This window comes from Hyperolius riggenbachi, chromosome 10 (assembly GCF_040937935.1).
Source record: "Hyperolius riggenbachi isolate aHypRig1 chromosome 10, aHypRig1.pri, whole genome shotgun sequence".
Lineage (NCBI taxonomy): Eukaryota > Metazoa > Chordata > Amphibia > Anura > Hyperoliidae > Hyperolius > Hyperolius riggenbachi.
Genome location: NC_090655.1, coordinates 53066466 through 53084339, shown reverse-complemented (window position 1 = coordinate 53084339; position 17874 = coordinate 53066466). Strand labels below are relative to the sequence as shown.

The 17874-nt window shown below is 46.0% G+C and overlaps 1 protein-coding gene across 11 annotated transcripts in view; it reads left to right on the top strand.

Moving 5' to 3' along the window:
- Positions 1-17874, top strand: part of ADD3 (adducin 3) — a 279712-nt gene that overhangs the window by 244892 nt on the left and 16946 nt on the right. For all 11 annotated transcript variants that reach the window (XM_068258770.1, XM_068258769.1, XM_068258768.1 and 8 more), the window contains 4 exons: positions 3441-3701; positions 4878-4994; positions 12431-12517; positions 13620-13728. In XM_068258770.1, coding sequence (XP_068114871.1) covers positions 3441-3701; positions 4878-4994; positions 12431-12517; positions 13620-13728 — 574 coding nt within the window. The remainder of the gene's footprint in view (positions 1-3440; positions 3702-4877; positions 4995-12430; positions 12518-13619; positions 13729-17874) is intronic.

Below are 17874 nucleotides of genomic sequence, written 5' to 3'. Positions count from 1 at the left end.
GGGGGGCCCAAGTCCAGATTCCTCATCAGGGCCCGAAGTTCGTAGCTATGCCACTGCATAGACCTTAAACAAGCATGCCATTCAAATGTTTCTGACCGAAGATTTGCTGCATGTATTTTTATTTCTGGTGTGTGATTGAGATAATTCCTGTGGGTCTAAGACACATCCTAGTCATGTTTTTTCGCTCAATGTTCAAAATTACTCCCAAGCCTTAGGGCTCTTTTCCACTGAGCGCAATTCTATTCAAACCGCAAAACGCTAGCAATTTCTAAATTGCTATTCTGTAAAATAGGAATTGCGTAAAGTATTTTCCATTTTCGCAAAACATTTTTGTGAAGCGCAATCGCTTTTTGGAGCAATTTTAAGTGGGATTGTGCTTCAGTGTTTAAAGATAAACGCTACGTTTGCATTAGGCGAATGATAGTGGGAAAAAGCCCTTCGTTTAGTTGTCAATGTGTGGGAGTGAACGTCAGAGCTTTCTCTGAATGCATACTGCCATCTGCAGGCTATTCATGAGTATGACTCACAAATAAGTGTCCCATCAAATGACTTGTTGCTTTTCAGGAGTGTTTGCCAGAGGTCTCCAGTAGTTCAAATAGATGTGCTGAATTGAATTTTATGTCCTGTTTAGGATTTGTCTTTGTATTGGTAATGGCAATGTTTGTTTAAAGGCGTTTCTCTAACCAGTCCTCGTGACGCCCCAACGGTGCACGTTTTGCAGGCAACCTCACCTATACACAGCTGGGGCCTGCGGGGGAAGGTGAACCCGACTACTTGCCCATACACACCCACAACTGAAGGTACTGGTGGGGGTCCGTTATGAATTCCACACTCCCTGTACTACAAGCAGCTGCTCCACTGAGACTAGAAACAAGATAACTCCAGCTTTAGCCTTTTGTTAAACTGCAAAAGAAGTGTGCAGCTAAGTTCACACTGTGCACGTTGCATTTTGGCGTAACTGCACAGCAGCACGCTTCAAGGGCCTGAGCATATTAATGTGCTTCAAGGGCCTGAGCATATTAATGTGCTTCTGTTTGCTTTTCTTTCAATCTGTAACTTTGCTGTGTTCCTGAAAAGCAGACAGAAGTGCCTTGGTGTGCTCAGGCCCTAATTATTCCACAATCGGTATAATCTTCTTCAAGCAGTACTTTGCGATCATCATTGTCAAGGTGCCCATTAACTGTTAAATTTTTCCTTCAGATTCGATCTTTCAGTGCGATTTTTTTTTTTAGGATCGAATTGTATAGAAAACTGCGCCGTGTGTAGCGCAAATCAATGTGAAACGAATCTTTGTTCAGTTAGAAAAGGCAAAAAATATAAATTTAAAAGTTAGATTTTAGGATCAAATCGGAATGTTAAAAAAAAATTCTTCTGATTAGTTTTGATTGTTCAAATTGCATTGAAAGAGCGAATCTGAAGGAAAAATTGTACCATGAATGGGCACCTTAACGTGCACCAAGCAGGCACTAGTGGACATCTCTCAAGTTTTGTCCACATTTTAAGTGTTTAGGGTAAGGTGCCGTGCGCTGTGCCAGTTTTGAAATCCATTGCGATGTGCATGTGGTACATTGCGATGTCAGTGCACAGTGTGTTTATATGGCCTTATACTGCCAGCAAGAAAGGTGAGAATGTTTTGATTTGCTGTGTGGAGGTGTGTCTTATTTGCATGCTAGCTTTTTTGGAATCATTAGTTCTGCCTTACATTACAAAATATCATTGACCTGTACAGGTCCTTCTAAAAAAAAATTAGCATATTGTGATTAAGTTCATCATTTTCTGTAATGTACTGATAAACATTAGACTTTCATATATTTTAGATTCATTACACACAACTGAAGTAGTGCAAGCCTTTTATTGTTTTAATATTAGTACATAGCAAGGAAATGAGCAGCGCTACTTAAAAACAGACTAGTGCCTACCTGCAAAAGAGTGCAAGCCCCACTTGTGGGGTCGAATACACACCGAGCATTCACATGACCTGTCTACCACTGGAGGATGTTGGTTTCCTGTAACAGCTTGCATGCAACCTATTAAGTACTCGTCCCTCCCACTGCGAAGAAGTCAATCCTCCATGGGAGGGGCCTAACACTAACTAAATCCTAACCTATGGATATGCATAGCCTGGGTGCGCTACCAAGTAAAATTGAAAATTCGAAAATTGCGCAAAAGGCGGATCAGCGCAACACCAGGCCGCCTCCGAATGGCCTCCAATCAGAGATGTGCTGAGGGTTCAGGTCAGGAGAGTTGGCAGGCCAATTGAGCAAAGTAATACCATGGTCAGTAAACCATTTACCAGTGGTTTTGGCACTGTGAGCAGGTGCCAGGTCGTGCTGAAAAATGAAATCTTCATCTCCATAAAGCTTTTCAGCAGATGGAAGCATGAAGTGCTCCAAAATCTCCTGATAGCTAGCTGCATTGACCCTGCCCTTGATAAAACACAGTGGACCAACACCAGCAGCTGACATGGCACCCCAGACCATCACTGACTGTGGGTACTTGACTCTGGACTTCAGGCATTTTGGCATTTCCCTCTCCCCAGTCTTCCTCCAAACTCTGGCACCTTGATTTCCGAATGACATGCAAAAGTTGCTTTCATCCGAAAAAAGTACTTTGGACCACTGAGCAACAGTCCAGTGCTGCTTCTCTGTAGCCCAGGTCAGGCACTTCTGCCGCTGTTTTTGGTTCAAAAGTGGCTTGACCTCGGGATTGTGGCACCTGTAGCCCATTTCCTGCACACGCCTGTACACTGTAGCTCTGGATGTTTCTACTCCAGACTCAGCCCACTGCTTCCGCAGGTCCCCCAAGGTCTGGAATCGGTCCTTCTCCACAATCTTCCTCAGGGTCCAGTCACCTCTTCTCGTGCAGCGTTTTCTGCCACACTTTTTCCTTCCCACAGACTTCCCACTGAGGCACTCTGGGAACACCACTCTGGGAACAGCCTATTCGTTCAGAAATTTCTTTCTGTGTCTTACCCTCTTGCTTGAGGATGTCAATGATGGCCTTCTGGACAGCAGTCAGGTTGGCAGTCTTACCGATGATTGCGGTTTTGAGTAATGAACCAGGCTGGGAGTTTTTAAAAGCCTCAGGAATCTTTTGCAGGTGTTTAGAGTTAATTAGTTGATTCAGATGATTAGGTTAATGGCTCGTTTAGAGAACCTTTTCATTAGATGCTAATTTTTTGATAGGAATTTTGGGCTTTCATGAGCTGTATGCCAAAACCATCAATATTAAAACAATAAAAGGCTTGAATTACTTCAGTTGTGTGTAATGAATCTAAAATATATTAAAGTCTGTTTATCAGTACATTACAGAAAATATTGAACTTTATCACAATGTGCTAATTTTTTGAGAAGGACCTGTATAGTTTCCTTCAAATATAATGCTGTTAGTCCTTTTAATGTGGCTTTAACCCAGTGTTTACCTTTCATCCGCCTCTGCAGGGTTACAGAACCGGCTATGCTTACCGACAGCCGCTGACCAGAGACAAACCACGGCACAAGAGTGAAGTGGAGATTCCAGCTACGGTGACGGCTTTCACCTTCGATGATGAGGAGTCCATGCCGCGCTCCCCACTCAAAGTCTTTGTGCAGAAGCAGCAGAGGGAGAAGACACGCTGGCTGAACTCGCCAAACACCTACATGAAGGTCCAAGTCCCAGAAGAGTCCCTCAATGGCGAGATGAGTCCCAGGACTAAGATCACGGTGAGAGCTGTTCTTCAGTCTAGAGCTGCTTTGTTTGATTACAGCAGGGTTTTGGCAGTCTGTAACTACTTTCCTTTGCCATGCTACTCATAAAGGGCTAAACAAAGCAATCGCTCCTCCCAAAACTGCAATTTTTTCTTGGCTAGTGAGCCTTAAGTGTATGACTAATTAGCAAAGTTTTCTGCACGTCTGTCTCACCACCTGCACAAGGTAAATGGCTCACATTTCACAAGTTATGGCCAAATACTGTAACTTTCTGGGAAAATAAAAACCAAAGTGCTGGCTACATGGCCTGTGTGCTTTGTTTCCAAAACCTGGACTGTCCTTTTTTTTTGGGGGGGGGGGGGAGAGATGTTTGGTGAAGCAAGGCCACATTCCCTTATTTAAAAAAAAAAATAGTTTGGGCAGGGTAGAGGGTTTTTTTTCTTATCTGCTTTACAAGGGTAGAGGTTTTTTTTTTTTTTTTCTTATCTGCTTTACTGCTTTACAACTACTAAAGACAAATATTGATGACTGTTGTCAGTTTGTACTTCTGCTGGCCATAAGGTAACAGTGAAAGGCGTGACATCACAGTAAAGGTGGCTATACAGCAGGCGAGTTGGCGGCCCGATCGACCATCCAATTCGAATATTATAATCAAATAGGATGAAAATCAGTGCCACCAAGTGCATGCCCGACCGACAATGCGACCAATTTCGGGGCCAAATTTGGGACCATTAGTCGATTGCACGTGCTGCAAGATGTAGAGCTGACTTGCCCGATCATGTGCATGGCGGTAACGGTGAGCAGTAACTGGATGAGTGACGAAACCCCCGGTGCTTTCCCTCCTAATGGTTAATGTGTCCGACAACCCCTCCCCCGTGTGTGTCCGCCATAAGATCAGGGTGTCAGTGTCTGCCCTAGGATCAGTGTGTGTGTCTGCCATAGGATCGGTGGGTGTGCTCATTTCCGCCCAAGGATCAGTGTGTGTGTGCGCGTCTGTGCCCGGCACAGGATCAGTGTGTGTGTGTGTCTGCTGTAGGATCAGGTGTGCATGCTTGTGTCCGTGTCTGCCATAGGATCTGTGTGTGTGTGTGTCTGCTGTAGGATCAGTGTAATATACTGCTTCCCCTTGTCCATTGCGTTGTGGACCGACAAGCCAAATCCTTAAGTAACCTTTTCTCCTTCCCTTCACAGTGGATGAAAGCCAATGAGCTGAAGAATTGCAGCGGATATCCCATCAAAATAGAAGACCCCAACCAGTTTGTCCCATTGAACACCAACCCCACAGATGTCCTGGAAAAGAGAAACAAGGTACTCCTGGCTGATGTCTCCCTGCTGACCCAGCATAGCTGTAGTCTGTGGACTGGCCGCAGCTGCCGTCTCCTATCAGGATATCCTGAGTAGTTTTATGGGGACATTGTTCTGAGGTGTTGAGAGTTTGTAATTGGAATGGGCCCAGCAACGCTTTCATTCCATTATTGCTGGATAGGTTGAAAGTTTTCCGATCCAGCTGCAGCATTTTATTCTGGTTGAGAAAACCTGGAGCTGGCTCAAGTTCTTATCCTTGTAGCTGAGATCCTGGGCTCAGTTCCTGGTGGGGTTGATATGTACGTATCTGTGAAGTGTGTATGATCTCTCTAATATTGTGCGTCTATCAGGGGCTCCAATTGTCCTCTTGCAAACCAAATACAATCGTCCTCTTCCAAATATGCTTAAATCCTAACTGCAGAAATGAGGGTTGGCAATAGTCCTGGGGACAGGAAATGAGGGACAGCAATACTAATCCTGGGGGCAGGAAATGAGGGTGAGCAATACTAGTCCTGGGGACAGGAAATGAGGGTGAGCAATACTAGTACTGGGGGCAGGAAATGAGGGTGAGCAATACTATTCCTGGGGGCAGGAATTGAGGTAATACTAGTCCTGGGGGCAGGAAATGAGGGTGAGCAATACTATTCCTGGGGGCAGGAATTGAGGTAATACTAGTCCTGGGGGCAGGAAATGAGGGTGAGTAATACTAGTCCTGGGGGCAGGAATTGAGGGTGAGCAATACTAGTCCTGGTGACAGGAAAGGAGGGTGAGCAATACTAGTCCTGGTGACAGGAAATGAGGGTGAGCAATACTAGTCCTGGTGACAGGAAATGAGGGTGAGCAATACTAGTCCTGGGGGCAGGAATTGAGGGTGAGCAATAATAACACACAGACCATTTATATCGCGCTTTTCTCCTGGCGGACTCAGTTCTAATAGTTTTGGGGACAGGAAATGAGCGTGAGCAATAATGGTGCTGGGGACAGGAATTGAGGGAGAGCAATAATAGTTCTGGGGACAGGAAATGAGAGTGAGCAATACTAGTCCTGGGGACAGGAAAGGAGGGTGAGCAATACTAGTCCTGGGGGCAGGAAATGAGGGTGAGCAATACTAGTCCTGGGGACAGGAAATGAGGGTGAGCAATACTAGTCCTGGGGACAGGAAATGAGGGTGAGCAATACTAGTCCTGGGGACAGGAAAGGAGGGTGAGCAATACTAGTCCTGGGGACAGGAATTGAGGGTGAGCAATACTAGTCCTGGGGACAGGAATTGAGGGTGAGCAATACTAGTCCTGGGGACAGGAAATGAGGGTGAGCAATACTAGTCCTATGGACAGGAAATGAGGGTGAGCAATACTAGTCCTGGGGACAGGAATTGAGGGTGAGCAATACTAGTCCTGGGGACAGGAATTGAGGTAATACTAGTCCTGGGGACAGGAATTGAGGGTGAGCAATACTAGTCCTGGGGGCAGGAATTGAGGGTGAGCAATACTAGTCCTGGGGGCAGGAAATAAGGGTGAGCAATACTAGTCCTGGGGGCAGGAATTGAGGGTGAGCATTATTAGTCCTGGGGACAGGAAGTGAGGGTGAGCAATAATAGTTCTGGGAACAGGAAATGAGGGTGAGCATTAATAGTCCTAGGGACAGGAAATTAAGGTCAATAATAATAGGTCTGGGGGCAGGAAATGTTCTGGGATCAGCAATAATAGTTCTGGGGACAGGAACTGATCATCAGGATTAATTGTTCTGGGGACAGGAAATGAGAACAGTAATAATAGTCCTGGGGACTGGAAACAGGGGTTTGGCAATAATACCCATGGGGACTGGAAACAAGGGGTGGCAGTAAATACTAGTTAGGAATTCTATTAATTCCTTGCGCTGCAAAAAATCTGTCATTTTTGCAGAGATTTCCCCACTTCCTGTTGGGACAGGAAAACATGGATTTTTATTACTCTCCTTCATCCCAATCTGTGAGAATTTCCTAGAGCTGTGTTCTAATCCTTTCGCCACTGGGAGAAATAGAAATTGGGATTCAGCTTTAATGCGGACCAGAACTCAGAACGTCCTCTCTGCTCTACAATATATGCAACAGCAGCATAATCTTTAAACAGACTCTGTATAAAAACAAATTCCCCTGGGGGGCTCTTACCTCGGGAGGGGGAAGCCTCAGGGCCCCAATGACTCATCCCTGTAGCTGCAGACAGTCCAGCGCTGTCTCCCCCAATCTTCCATCAAGTCTGACAAGTCCTGATATATTTACCTCTCCGGGATCCAGCGCAGGCGCAGTAGCGGCTCTTCGTTCGGGCTAGGCAGAAATAGCTGAGCCCGATCATATCCGCTCTACTGCGCAGGTGCAAAAGGACTGGCGCCTGCGCAGTAGAGCGAATCGATCGGGTTTGGCTATTTCTGCCTTACCCAAATGAAAAGCCGCTAGTGCGCCTGCGCTAGATCCTGGAGAGGTAAATATTTACATCGCCGCACTTTGGGGGGCCCGGGCAGGCTAAACTGAGGGATGGAGGAGGATAGGGAAGCCTCATTAGTATCCAGAGCTTCCCCCTCCCAAGGAAAGTATCCCCCTGAGGGATTTTTCTTTATTACAGGTTTTCTTTAACCACTTGCCGACCGCCCCCAGCCGATCGGCGGCGCCCATCGGCGGCAGGCGTGGTTATGCGGCGATCGCCTCATTCGTAACGCGATCAGCCGCCGGCGACTGGCTCCGCCCCCCCTTTGCGCTCTAATCCGCCGGCCGTTCGGAAGCGCCGGCGGGTTACTAGCACCCGGATCGCCGCATGTAAACAGTATAATAGGCTTTGTAATGTATACAAAGCCTATTATACTGGCTGCTTCCTGCCCTGGTGGTCCCAGTGTCCGAGGGACCACCAGGGCAGGCTGCAGCCACCCTAGGCTGCACCAAAGCACACTGATATCTCCCCCCCTGCCCCCTGATCGCCCACAGCAATCTGATCACCCAGCCACACCAATAGCTCGCCCGCAGATCCGACATCAGATCACCTTCCAAGTGCAGTGTTTACATCTGTTCTCTCCTCTAAACACCCACTAATAACCCATCAATCACCCCCTATCACCACCTGTCACTGTTACCCAAAAGATCAGACCCTAATCTGCCCCTTGCGGGCACCCAATCACCCGCCCACACGCTCAGATTGTCCTCAGACCCCCCCCTTATCAATTCGCCAGTGCATTATTTACATCTGTTCTTCCCTGTAATAACCCACTGATCACCTGTCAATCACCTATCAATCACCCCCTGTCACTACCACCCATCAATCACCCGCTGTCACTGCCACCCATCAATCAGCCCCTAACCTGCCCCTTGCGGGCAATCTGATCACCCACCCACACCATCAGATTGCCCCAGACCTACCCTCAGATCACCTCCAAAGTGCATTGTTTACATCTGTTCTGCCATCTAATCACCCACTGATCACCCATCAATCAGCCCCTGTCACTGATACCCATCAGATTAGACCCCTATCTGCCCCTAGGGCACCCAATCACCCGCCCACACCCTCAGAACGCCCTCAGACCCCAGCCCTGATCACCTCGCCAGTGCATTGCTTGCATCTATTTCCCCCCTCTAATCACACCTTCAGACACCCATCAATCACCTCCTGTCACCCTCTAGCACACCTACCCATCAGATCAGGCCCTAATTTGCCCCGTGTGGGCTCCTGATCACTCGGCCAAACCCTCAGATCCCCCTCAGACCCACTTCCAAACACCTACCCAGTGCATTGATTGCATCTATTTTCCCCTCTAACCACCCCCTGAGACACCCATCAATCACCTCCTGTCACCCCCCCCTAGCACTCCTATCCATCAGATCAGGCCCAATACAACCTGTCATCTAAGAGGCCACCCTGCTTATGACTGATTCCACAAAATTTGCCCCCTCATAGACCACCTGTCATCAAAATTTTCAGATGCTTATACCCCTGAACAGTCATTTTGAGAAATTTGGTTTCCAGACTACTCACGGTTTTGGGCCCGTAAAATGCCAGGGCAGTATAGGAACCCCACAAGTGACCCCTTTTTAGAAAAGACACCCCAAGGTATTCTGTTAGGTGTATGTCGAGTTCATAGAAGACTTTGTGAAAAAAACAATACAAATCAATTTCCGCTAACTTTTGACAAAAAAAGTCTTCTATGAACTCGACATACACCTAACAGAATACCTTGGGGTGTCTTCTTTATAAAATGGGGTCACTTGTGGGGTTCCTATACTGCCCTGGCATTTTAGGGGCCCTAAAACCGCGAGGAGTAGTCTAGAAAACAAATGCCTCAAAATGACCTGTGAATAGGACGTTTGGCCCCTTAGCGCACCTAGGCTGCAAAAAAAGTGTCACACGTGGTATCGCCGTACTCAGGAGAAGTAGTATAATGTGTTTTGTGGTGTATTTTTATACATACCCATGCTGGGTGGGAGAAATCTCTCTGGAAATGGACAATTGTATGTAAAAAAAAAAAAATCAAAAATGTGTCATTTACAGAGATATTTCTCCCACCCAGCATCTGTATGTGTAAAAATACACCCCAAAACACATTACACTACTTCTCCTGAGTACGGCGGTACCACATGTGTGGCACTTTTTTGCACCCTAACTGCGCTAAGGGGCACAAAGTCCAATGAGTACCTTTAGGATTTCACAGGTCATTTTGCGACATTTGGTTTCAAGACTACTCCTCACAGTTTAGGGCCCCTAAAATGCTAGGGCAGTATAGGAACCCCATAAATGACCCCATTTTAGAAAGAAGACACCCCAAGGTATTCCGTTAGGAGTATGGTGAGTTCATAGAAGATTTTATTTTTTGTCACAAGTTAGCGGAAATAGACACTTTGTGAAAAAACACAATTAAAATCAATTTCCGCTAAGTGTCTATTTCCGCTAACTTGTGACAAAAAATAAAATCTTCTATGAACTCACCATACTCCTAACGGAATACCTTGGGGTGTCTTCTTTCTAGAATGGGGTCATTTGTGGGGTTCCTATACTGCCCTGGCATTTTAGGGGCCCTAAACCGTGAGGAGTAGTCTTGAAACCAAATGTCGCAAAATGACCTGTGAAATCCTAAAGGTACTCATTGGACTTTGGGCCCTTTAGCGCAGTTAGGCTACAAAAAAGTGCCACACATGTGGTACTGCCGTGCTCAGAAGAAGTAGTATGTGTTTTGTGGTGTATTTTTACACATACCCATGCTGAGTGGGAGAAATATCTCTGTAAATGGACAATTGTATGCAAAAAAAAAAAATCAAAAAATTGTCATTTACAGAGATATTTCTCCCACCCAGCATGGGTATGTGTAAAAATACACCCCAAAACACATTATACTACTTCTCCTGAGTACGGCAATACCACGTGTGGCACTTTTTTGCAGCCTAACTGCGCTAAAAGGCCTAAAGTTTAATGAGCATCTTTAGGCTTTACAGGGGTGCTTACAATTAGGCACCCCCAAAATGCCAGGACAGTGAACACACTCCACAAATGACCCCATTTTGGAAAGTAGACACTTCAAGGTATTCAGAGAGGAACATAGTGAGTCCGTGGCAGATTTCATTTTTTTTTGTCGCAAGTTAGAACTAATGGAAACGTTTGGGTTTTTTTTGTCACAAAGTGTCATTTTCCGCTAACTTGAGACAAAAAATAAAATCTTCTATGAACTCACCATGCCTCTCACTGAATACTTTGGGATGTCTTCTTTACAAAATGGGGTCATTTGGGGGGTATTTATACTATCCTGGAATTTTAGCACCTCATGAAACATGACAGGGGGTCAGAAAAGGCAGAGATGCTTCAAAATGGGAAAATTCACTTTTGGCACCATAGTTAATAAACGCTATAACTTTTACCCAATCCAATAAATATACACTGAATGGTTTTTTTTTTTTATCAAAGACATGTAGCAGAACAACTTTCGCGCTCAAATGTATAGGAAATTTAACTTTATTTGAAAAATGTCAGCACAGAAAGTTAGTCATTTTTTTGACAAAATTCATGTCTTTTTTGATGAATATAATAAGTAAAACTCTCAGCAGCAATCAAATAGCACCAAAAGAAAGCTGTATTCGTGACAAGAAAAGGAGGGAAAATTCATTTAGGTGGTAGGTTGTATGACCGAGCAATAAACCGTGAAAGCTGCAGTGGTCTGAATGGGAAAAAAGGCTCTGGTCCTTAAGGGGCGAAAAGACTGGTCCTCAAGTGGTTAAACAAAAAACATCTTACACCTGATACAAATCCTAAAATAGATTTGCACCCTTTCTACTTCCTGATTCGTGGAAGCAGACCTATTGTTAATCTCCTGTGCTTTCATATAGCCTCATCTACCATTGCTGTCATAGGCAGTCCTGTTACACAGAGGGGAGATCAGATTGCAATTTGTGATTAGACACAAATGAGGGAGAATTAACCAGGCTAAACTCTCTAAATACATACATGTCTCTGTGTTTCTTCAGTCCTGCACAAGAGTTTCAGGTCCACTGTAAGCACAATTGAGCCTCATTACACGTACATGTTCTAGACAGCTGTCATTTTCATCTAGTCTAGTCTGTTTCACTAGAGAACTTGACTAGTAATGGGGGAAACTTTGAAGGTGACTGAAGGAAACTGTTGGTAGTAGATCTGTGCTCTTTTCACTGTAACCCTCATTTATCTGAACCAACATTCCAGCAGTAATGTGATTGGTTGTTCCTCAGTGTTGATTCTTCGGACAGTTCTGTAGTTTTTAGTACTCTTGCCTTATAGGCTCCTCTCCCAGACGGGACACTATCTGCATAGAGGAGATATAGAGATAATCCAGAGCACACTCTAGTATAGTAATTTTAGACCAAACGTAATGTATATGTAAAGTACATGAGGTTATACTCACAAGTGTGAGTTACCAATAGGCAACCACTTTTCAGGCTGAAGGGGAACTTCCCCTTGCGGGGTTAAGATGTCCCCCTCTGTAGGAGGAAATATGGGGATAAACCCCTCCACCACATGGTGTAAATGCATGAAACCGAGGCGGCAGATTAAAACACATTAAAATCGTTAAAAAAAATGGAGAGGAGAATAAAACCGGGGCAGTTGCTGTTAATCTCTGAGCAAGCATGGTGCCACGCTTGCTCTGAGATTAACAGTAGCTGCTCCTGTTTTTCACTGCCTGAGGAAGTGGGCAAATACTCACGAAACGCGTCATACTTTTTTTTTTTGGGGGGGGGGGGGAGTACATAATTAAAGAATATTGATAGTGTCTTGCCGACTCTTCTGTGGTAGGCAAGTCCTCTATATATTTTTTAACGTGTTTTAATCTGTTTGGCGTCTGTGTTTCATCTATCCGCAACAATCTGCATAGGGTTTGCATGTTCTCCTTTTTCGTGCCTCTCTCCCAGCCAAAGAAGCTGTGTAATGAGTATTCTAATAATCCTTTTTCTCCTTCAATAGATCCGGGAACAGAATCGGTACGATCTGAAGACGGCCGGGCCGCAGTCACAAGTTTTGGCAGGCATTGTGGTGGAGAAGCCCCCGCCAGTGAGTACCTGGGAGTCCGGCATTAGTTGCCACAAGCTTGAATTCTAATGTGCTGCTGCCTCAGCATATTTAGTGGTGGGGGCTCCTCTAGCTGCCAAGTCATTCCTATGAGCTGCCACAAATACTGCCCCTCCCTCTTCTGCTACCTGCCAGCTTACGGATGAGGTGCAGCCACCAGTAACGCCATGGTTTGAAGTAATGTACCGGCAGCTGAGCTCTCTGCTCCTCTTCTCAGTCTCTGAGGGGGAATGCATCTGGCTTGATCTGTAAAGAGAATCTGCCACTAGTATCTATTGTCGCATATGCCAACTTGTTGCAGTCTCACTCTTCCTACTCATATTGCAATCCCACACACACCCAGAGCTCTTAGTACAGTTCCTCACACATATGCATTTTGTCAGTCACCCACATGAGGTGCCACCTAAGGTACATCTGTGGGGAAATCTGAGCAGATGTGTGAGAGGAGCCCTGACGTGATGGAGAGGCGTACGCATTATAACACCTTTGGTGGGTTGGGTGCAGGGTGAGCAAATGACTCACCCTGCTGCCGCTCAAATTCCCGACGGCGTTAAATACTATTCTCCCTTTGAGTCAAAGCCACTCGGGGGAGGAAGTAATTAGTGAGCTCGAAATCACTCGCAATTGAAATTGTGAGTCAAAGTTGGGGGAGAGGGGGGTTAACTTGCACAACTCGCCATCCATCGCTTCATGCTTCCTCCTGCAACCCGGGAGTGACTGGAAAGCGAGTGGAACGCATCGGATATGGGCGGCGAGTTGGGTACGTTAACGCCCCCCCCCCTGCAGCCAGCAATTTGGACTCATAATTTCAATTATGAGTGAGTCCAAGCATCATTAGAATTCATTTGGGGTTCGGGGATTGCTGGAACTCTAAATTACCCTTGCGCGGGATGTGCACTATAGCATTACTGCTATAGCAGCGAGCAGCTTCTGCGCTGGGCACCGGTATAACCTGCTTCAATGGATGGGAAGTCTGCATCCCCAGAGGATTTACCATGCCAAAACTTTCAGCTCTCATTCTGTGCTCCTCTTCCTGCAGCATTATTTTGAGGGTGATGAGTGGGTTTTCTTTTTTGTCCCGCAGATGATGCAGTTTGAAGAGGATGAAAACGCTCCTCCCCCGCCCCCCAATCCATTCAGCCAGCTGCTGGTAGATGAAGGGGGAAGGACGGGTGAAGCCAACGGAACAGCAGGTGAGTGTCAGGGAACACTATGCCCTGCTTCTTCTGAGGGCAAGCCATAGGCACACATTCCATCCAGCTTCTCCTTGTAGATGTTACACAAGCTCAGTGTGTGTTCACATGACGTTCCACATCATCAGGATGTCACGGATTTACAAAAACTGGAGGACTGACCACTAGGTGGCAAGACTCTTCCTGCCCTCGCCTGGGGCAATATCACAATAAAGACAAGTGTGATTGTAGTGTGAATAGTTAGTGCCCCAAATATGTAAAACTTGTTTCCCCCTAAAAATAGATCCCTTTATGTCCGCTAATTTTTTTTATTTACTTTTTTTTACCTGGACTGTATGCCTTTGTTGAACTGTGCAGTGCCAATAAAAATGTGGGAAGTTATTCTTTTTATTATTATTATTATTCCCCTACATTAACAAGCTTATCTCAAAGGACACAATGACCAGAAGGTAATTGAACCCCCCCCCCCCCCCCCTTATGTTTGCTGTGGGAGGAACAGTAAGCTGTAAATTAACACTGAGCTGGGTAAAAAAAAAAGTCTTGGGCTGTGTTCCCACTTGCACCCGGATCATGTGTGGACAGTGTAGTGTCCGCTCCGATGGTCTGGCTGTTGCCCGGGGCGGATGTGTTAATCCCATAGGCTATATGGGTGAATGCATCCACCTGCCTGGAATTATAGTGCACTGCGCAGAACTGTGGAACGCTTACTGCAACGGATCTCACGGATCCGCTACAAAGTGACAAGTGTGAAAGGCTCATACCTATAAAAAAGGAATTTGTTTAACGGAGAACGGACAAGAAAATGTCAGTTCTCAGCTCCATAAACTAGTACTATATGTGCCTGTGTTTCTCAGCATGTCACTGCAGGCACACACTAAAATACCTATGTTTAATACATATTAACCTTGCTTAAAATAGTTTTTGCAATTTGCCTGGATTTTGATCTGTGTTTAAAGGGTCACTTAAAGAGGATCTGTAACATCAAAAGATCCCCTGGGGGGTACTCACCTCTGGTGGGGGAAGCCTCCGGATCCTAATGAGGCTTCCCACGCCGTCCTCTGTCCCACGGGGGTCTCGCTGCAGCCCTCCGTACAAGATGAAGTCATTATTTACCTTCCTGGCTCCTGCGCAGGCGCTCTGACGGCTGTCAGCTCCGAACTACACGGAAATACCCGATCGCCGTCGGGTCTGCTCTACTGTGCAGGCGCAAGTTTCCGGAGCCTGCGCAGTAGAGCGGACCCGACTGAGATCGGGTATTTCCGTGTAGTTCGGAGCGGAAAGCAGCCACAGCGCCCCCGCTGGAGCCAGCAAAGGTAAATATTGATTTTACAGTCGGGTCTGTCGCTGGCTGTTCGGAGGGCTGCAGCGAGACCCCCGTGGGACAGAGGACGGCGTTGGAAGCCTCATTAGGATCCGGAGGCTTCCCCCACCCGAGGTAAATACCCCCCAGGGGATGTTTTTGAGGTTACAGAGTCTCTTTAAGGGTAGGGAAAAATGAATTTTACTCACCTGGAGCTTCCACCAGCCGTCTGCTGCTGCCACCCACGCAGCCTCGCTCGAATCCTCCTGCCGACGCCGACAGCTACTTCCGTTTTCGGTGACAGGTGCAGACAGGCCTGGGAACGTGAGTGATTCTTTGCGTTCCTGGCCACAATAGCAGTATAGAGGGCGCTATTGCAGCCAGGAACGCAAAGAATCACTCACGTTCCCAGGCCTGTATGCGCCTGTCGCTGAAAACTGAATTAGCTGCCGGCTGGGCCAGGAGGATCAGAGTGAGACTGCGTGGGCACCGGACAGCTGCAGGGGGATGCTGGAAGCCCCAGGTGAGTAGAACTCATTTTTTTTTTCCCCCTACCCTTAAGTGACCCTTTAAGTGTGTGTACACACATCCAATTTTAACTGACCAATTTTACCTCCTCCATTTAATATGAGGATCACCAGATTCTGAATACTATGAACAGACTGTGTATACATGGAGGTAGAAAAATTGGCTAGTCAAAATTGGATGCGTTTACACATCTTAAGTCATTGCTAACTTGTTCCGTTGACATTGCTGCCTGTTTTTTGTAAATGTATGTTCCAAACTATTTTCTAACGCACCTGACAAGTATCCCTTTTCAACTAACTTTGGAAATATTTCTATAAGTCTCATTTAATTTCCTTACATATTTCTGTACTTTAACTCGCCTGCCTGCTTACCAATCTGTTTAGTGTCTGTCATATTTCTGCTTTTAAAGTGGACCTGAACTCATGCACAGGACAGAAGGAAAGCATAGTAAAATGCACCCTGTATGTATTTAGAGCGTTTAGTCTGTTCTCCCTCATCTGTGACTAATCACAAGTTGTAATTTGATCTCTCAGCTGTGTCAGCTGGCTGCCAGGGCAGAGCAGCTAATTTGTAAACACAGGATGTTAACCCTGTTTACTTTCATGAAAGCAGGAAGTAGACACACTGCAAGTTTATTGCAGGATTTTTATCAGCTGTAACAGATTTGTTTTTCTTTAAAGGTTGTGTTGCTCATCTTTTAGAGCAGAGAGGAAGTTCTGAGTTCAGGTCCGCTTTAACTTTTTATACCATCACTTTTGTGGACTATCCGGGGAGAGGTGACAGTATGATGCTTAGTGAGATGAACTGTTCAGGCATGCATTCAGATTCACAGCTTGCAATTGGTCCAGTCCGCATCACCATGAAGTAGTTTTCATTGGCCCAATGCCAAGCTGCACATAATGTGCATAGGAGCTGAAAAAGTAGCATCTCACTGACCATCTGTAGCATTTGTAGTGAGGAGAGATGGTCAGTGAGATGTAAATACATTTCAGCCTGCATACAAATTTAATGCATATCCTTTGCATTAAACTTCCATGCAAGCCAGAAATGACTAGCATCTCACTAACCGCCATTCCCTATAGATGATGCAAACTAATGCGGTGTCATCTGTGGAGGAATCTGAAAGCACAACCATCATGAAAAATTTAAACTGTAGACTGGCATTCACTTGAGATGTAAATTTTTCCCAAAGGAAAAGGCACTGTAAATTCCCTTTTTTTTTTTTTTTTTTTTTTTTCCCTCTCTTGTCACTGACACCTATACTATTATTTGACAACTCTGAACCACTAACCCGACACGTTTTGGACTAGTCCAATTACTCATGAGGGATTCTTAAAGTTCTTCTTTTCAAAAGCACACCCTGGAGAGAACCTGTACAAAGTTGCCTTCTAGTCGGTCTACTCGCTTGCACGTTATTCTGGTAGCAACTGTACAGCTGTGGTCCAGGGAGTGCTTTTGAAAATAAATAAAATCCTGAGACTCCTCCATGAGGGGATGAACTAGTTCAAGACCTGTTAGTGAGAGGTTCAGAGCTGTGAGATTAACTGCTTCCGGACAGCTAAGATTGAAATCTATGTCCTGTTTGTGGCCTCTTATTCCTGCCAGGGCGTAGACTTCAATCGCTGCCGCGCCATCTGCTTGCTCTCGCCATTCCCGCTGCTGGCTTCATCACTGCACCCGCGTAACAGAGCTTCTGTATATCCGGCAGGTGCCAATTTCACTGGTTTCTGACCCCCGTGATTGCTGTGAACCAATCAACAATCACGTCTTAAAAGGGCACGGACGGCTCTGGTTTTAAAGGTGCCAGAGCCGCCTGGTCCCAAAGTGACATATGGACACCTTTACAAGTACGTATTGCTAACCAGACGATATATGGGCAGATCGACCATGACACAGGTCTGTCTGAGCAGAGAAGGCTTTGTTGCCTGCCCATACAATGGAGACAAATTTCCGATAGATTTCAGCATGAATTTGATCAGATATTGGCCTTGCCCTGCCATCTCCACCTCTCGCCTGGTATCACCCCAAGTACAAATGATGTCCCCCCAGTGCCCATGCTCCTTAAAATCTCGCCTGTCCACTGGTGCGATTCCTGGCTGACTCTGCCGTGTTTGCCTTTACAGCGAGCTGTTGTACCACTTGGCTCCAGGTGTATGTGTGAGTCGCATGCGCCTCATGCCACATAGTACAGGCGCTTGCGTAGGAGCCCAGGAATTGTGTGTGTGAGATTTTAAAATGCTGCATTAGAGCACAGGGGCACTTTTCACTTGGCGGTTGACGTCGGGGCTACACACAGCGGTACATCGGTTGTCTGGTAT